At 53.9% G+C, this 5,000-nt stretch overlaps 1 protein-coding gene across 1 annotated transcript in view; it reads right to left on the bottom strand.

Annotated features, from left to right (window-relative positions):
- Window positions 1-3,928: 3,928 nt before the first annotated feature.
- The window catches only part of LOC138864994 (uncharacterized), a 62,973-nt gene continuing 61,901 nt past the window's right edge, over window positions 3,929-5,000 (bottom strand). Inside the window, exon 4 of the mRNA XM_070133665.1 lies at window positions 3,929-4,772. Within this exon, the coding sequence (XP_069989766.1) occupies window positions 3,929-4,772 (844 nt within the window). The remainder of the gene's footprint in view (window positions 4,773-5,000) is intronic.

The following is a 5,000-nucleotide window of genomic DNA, read 5'->3' as shown; positions in this document are numbered from 1 at the left end:
CCCCACCTCTCCCCCTCCCCTCCCTCCATTTTCAATCCTACCCTCACCCTCTCTCTCGCCTCCACCTATTTCAACCCTACCCCCCCCCCCCCCTCCCTCCCCCATTTTCAATCCTACCCCCCCCTCCCCCCCCATCCCCTTTCCCCCTTGTCCTTGAAAGTCCTTGAAAGAATCCTTGAGGAAGACCTTAAGGAGACGCCTCAGATCCTTGACTTGGGGGAGAAGTACACACACACACACACACACACACACCCTGATGCGTACATGGGCAGTCACACGCACATATAGTTGCATAGGCGGATGCACATACGCGCACACGAAGATATACGTGTGCGTATGAGTATGGGTGTGGATGTGGATGTGGATGTAGGCAGACAGATAGACAGATAGACAGAAACACGCACACATGTACACACACACACACAAACACAAACACATACACACACACACACACGCGCACATACGCACATACACACACACGTACACTCCCACGCACATACACACACATTCACCCTCCCCCCTCTATACACACACAGACGTACACCCCTCCCTCCACACACACATACGTACACAACACTCCTCTCTGCCCTCCCCCCACACACGTGCACACACAACCCCCCCTACACACACACAAATACTGTACACAACACCCTTCCTCCTCCCCCCCCACCCCCACACACGCACACAACCCCCCTCCCACACACACACGCACATAACACTCCCTCCCCCCCTCCCCCGCCCGCCCCACACACACACACCCGCACACAACCCCAACCCCATCTGTTTATAACAACTATCACAACACAACAACACATGAATAAACTCGGTCGTAAGTGCCTTGCCCTTAACCCTTTAACCCCGCCCTCCCCGCCCCCCCGCCCCCTAAAAACAAGACACGCACACACGCACGCACATACGCACACACGCACACACATACCCAATCACCCTCCCTATACCCTACGCCCTTTCACCCAACGCCCACGCTGGTTCGGGCGGGCATTCTCCACTCTATCCTGTTTGGCACTCCCTGGGCACCCTTCGATATTCTTTGGCACTCTCTAGTATTCTTTGGTATTCTTTCTTTGGTATCCTCTGGCACCCTCTGGCACCCTCTCTTACTCTCTGCCACTCTCCCTGGCACCCTCTGACATTCTTTGGTATCCTCTGGTATTCTTTGTCACCCTTTGGCACCCCTTGGCATTCTTTGGTATCCTCTGGCCTCCTCTGGTACTCTCTGCCACTCCTTGGCACCCTCTGATATTCTTTGGTATCCTCTGGTATTCTTTGCAACCCTTTGGCACTTCCTGGCACCCTCTGACATTCTTTGGTATCCTCCGGCACCCTTTGGTATTCTTTGCAACCCTTTGGCACCCCTTGGCATTCTTTGGTATCGTCTGGCACCCTTTGGTACTCTCTGCCACTCTCCCTGGCACGCTCTGACATTTTTTAGTATCCTCTGGCATTCTTTGTCACCCTTTGGCACGCTTTGACATTCTTTGGTATCCTCTGGCCCCCTCTGGTACTCTCTGCCACTCTCCCTGGCACGCTCTGACATTTTTTAGTATCCTCTGGCATTCTTTGCAACCCTCTGGCACCCCTTGGCATTCTTTGGTATCCTCTGGCCCCCTCTGGTACTCTCTGCCACTCCTTGGCACCCTCTGATATTCTTTGGTATCCTCTGGTATTCTTTGCAACCCTTTGGCACTTCCTGGCACCCTCTGACATTCTTTGGTATCCTCTGGCACCCTTTGGTATTCTTTGCAACCCTTTGGCAACCCTTGCCATTCTTTGGTATCGTCTGGCACCCTTTGGTACTCTCTGCCACTCTCCCTGGCACCCTCTGACATTCTTTGGTATCCGCTGGTATTCTTTGTCACCCTTTGGCACCCCTTGGCATTCTTTGGTATCGTCTGGCACCCTTTGGTACTTTCTGTCACTCCCTGGCACCCTCTAGCATTCTTTGCAACCCTTTGGCACCCCTGACATTCTTTGGTATCCTCTGGCCCCCTCTGATACTCTCTGCCACCTTTTGGCATTCTTTAGTATCATCTAGTATTCTTTGCCACACTTTGGCACTCTCTGACATTCTTTGGTATCCTCTGGTACTCTCTGCCACCTTTTGGCATTCTTTGGTATCATCTAGTATTCTTTGCCACACTTTGGCACTCTCTGACATTCTTTGGTATCCTCTGGTACTCTCTGCCACACTTTGGCATTCTTTGGTATCGTCTAGTATTCTTTGCCACACTTTGGCACTCTCTGACATTCTTTGGTATCCTCTGGTACTCTCTGCCACACTTTGGCATTCTTTGGTATCATCTGGTCTTCTTTGGCACCCTTTGACATCCTCTGGTATCCTCTTTCACCCTTTGGAACTACCTGGCACCCTTTGGTATCCTCTGGTATCCTGTGGCACCCTTTGGCACTACCTGGCACCCTTTGGTATCCTCTGGTATCCTCTGGCACCCTTTGGCACTACCTGGCACCCTTTGGTATCCTCTGGTATCCTCTGGCACCCTTTGGTATCCTCTGGTATCCTCTGGCACCCTTTGGCACTCTGCTCATGCATCCTATAATACCCTATGTCCTTTCTAAGATGACAGAGTATCTCGTATTGTCTCTGTTGTTTATTGTGACTATTATTGCTGTTTTCTTGTTCAAATTGTTTTTTTTTATATCTGTTTCTCTAATTCTATATTTTTTATTTTTTATTGGTCTCTCTTTTCTTTTATTCTCTATATTGCTCTTCATTTCTTTTTGTTTCTGATTTTCTTCCTCTTATTATCTCTTTCTTTTTCTTTCTCGCTCTTTCTCTCTATCTCTTTTTCTTTCTCGCTCTCTCTCTCTCTTTCTTTTTCTTTCTCGCTCTCTCTCTCTCTTTCTCTTATTTTTTCTCTCTCTCTTTCTGTTTCTCTTAATCTTTCTCTCTCCCTCCCCCTCCTCTCTCTCTTTTACACACACACACATATATACACATTCTCCCTCCCTCTCCTCCCCGTTCATCTTCCCCTTATTTCTTCTCTCTCTTCTCTCTCTCCTTCGTCGAAAATTATATCACAAACATAACTGGCAAATATGACTAATTTATTTGACTTAAATTTAATCGGAGGAAAGAGTAGTGGGACACCGCGGGGCGAGAGTCAACATCGTTCCTCTTGCAGACATTATTATTTTCTTTATTGTTGGTGTTGGTGGGTGGTGGGTGTTGTTGTAGGTTGTGGGTTGTAGGTTGGGGGTTGTGGGTTGGTTGTTGGTGGTTGGGGGTTGGTGGATTGGGAAGAAATAAATGGGGGTTGGTGGATTGGGGGTTGGTGGATTGGGGTTGGTGGTTGGGGGGTTGTGGGTTGTGGGTTGTGGGGTTGGTGGTTGTGGGTTGGGGGTTGGGGGTTGGGGCTGTTGTGGTGTTGGTGGTTGGGGTTGTGGAAGGTGGTTGGTGGTTGGGGTTGGGGTTGGGGTTGTAGGCTGGGGTTGGGGTTGGGGGTTGTGGATTGTAGGGTTGGGGGTTGGAGGTTGGGGTTGAGGTAGGGGGCTGGGGGTTGTGGGTTGGTGGGTTGTGGGTTGTGGGTTGGGGCCGTAGGTTGTGGGGTTGTGGGTTGGGGTTGGGGGTTGGGGTTGGTGGGTGTTGTTGTAGGTTGGGGGTTGGGGGCTGTAGAGGTTGTGGGGGGTTGTGGGTTGTGGGTTGGTGGTTGGAGCTTGGGGCTGGGGTTGTGGGTTGTGGGTTGGAGTTGGGGGCTGGTGGTTGGGTGGTTGGGGCTGGGTTGGGGGTTGGTGGTTGGGGCTTGGTGGTTGTGGGTTGGGGCTGGGGCTAGGGGTTGGGGGCTGTAGGCTTGCGGGTTGGGGCTGGTGGCTGTGGGGCTGGGGTTGGGGCTGGGGCTGGGGGCTGGGGGCTGGGGGCTTGGGGGCTGGGGCCAGGTTGTGGTGGTTGGGGCTATGCGGTTGTGGGTTGGGGGTTGGGGTTGTAGTGTTGGGGTTGGGGGTTGTGGATTGTGGGTTGGGGGTTGGAGGTTGAGGGGTTGAGGTAGGGGGCTGGGGCTGTGGGGTTGGGTGGCTGTGGGTTGTGGGTTGGGGTTGTAGGCTGTGGGTTGTGGGTTGGGGCTGGGGTTGGGGGTTGGGGTTGGTGGGTGTTGTTGTAGGTTGGGGGTTGGGGGTTGTAGGTTGGGGTTGTGGGTTGTGGGTTGGTGGTTGGTGGTTGGAGTTGGGGTTGGGGTTGTGTCAGGTTGTGGAGTTGGGGCTGGGGTTGGGGTTGGGGTTGGGGTTGGGGTTGGTGGTTGGTGGTTGGGGTTGGTGGTTGTGGGTCAGTTGGGGTTGTGGGGTTGGGGGTTGGGGGTTGTAGGTTGGTGGTTGGTGGTTGGTGGTTGTGGGGTTGGGTTTGGGGTTGGGGGTTGGGGTTGGGGGCTAAGCTGGGGGCTGGGGCCAGGGTTGGGGGCTTGGTGGTTGTAGGGGTTGGTGGTTGTGGGTTGGGGTTGGTGGTTGTTGGCCAGGGCTGGGGGCTAGTTGGGGGTTGTGGGTTGGGGGTTGGAGTTGATGGTGGTTGGGGGTTGGAGTTGATGGTTGGTGGTTGGGGTTGGTGGTTGTGGGTTGGGGTTGGGGTTGGGGTTGGGGTTGGGGGTTGTGGGGGTTGGGGGTTGGGGGTTGTGGGGTTGTGGGTTGGAGTTGATGGGTTGGGGGTTGGAGTTGATGGTTGGTGGTTGGGGTTGGTGGGTTGTGGGGTATTGGGGTTGGGGGCTGTGGGGTTGGGGTTGGGGGTTGGGGGTTGGGGGTTGGGGCTGGGGCTAGGGTTGGGGGTTGTGGGCCAGGGGTTGTGGGGTTGGAGTTGATGGTTGTGGGTTGGATGTTGATGGTTGGGGGTTGGAGTTGATGGTTGGTGGTTGGGGTTGGTGTGGTTGTGGGTTGGGGTTGGGGTTGGGGCTTGGGGGTTGGGGGGTTGGGGGGGTTTGTGGGTTGGGGGTTGGTGGTTGTGGGTTGATGGTTGGGGGTTGGGGTTGGGGTTGTAGTTGTAG

The sequence above is a fragment of the Penaeus vannamei genome, chromosome 19, assembly GCF_042767895.1.
Source record: "Penaeus vannamei isolate JL-2024 chromosome 19, ASM4276789v1, whole genome shotgun sequence".
In the NCBI taxonomy this organism is placed as follows: domain Eukaryota; kingdom Metazoa; phylum Arthropoda; class Malacostraca; order Decapoda; family Penaeidae; genus Penaeus; species Penaeus vannamei.
This window is presented reverse-complemented; position numbering and strand designations above follow the sequence as displayed.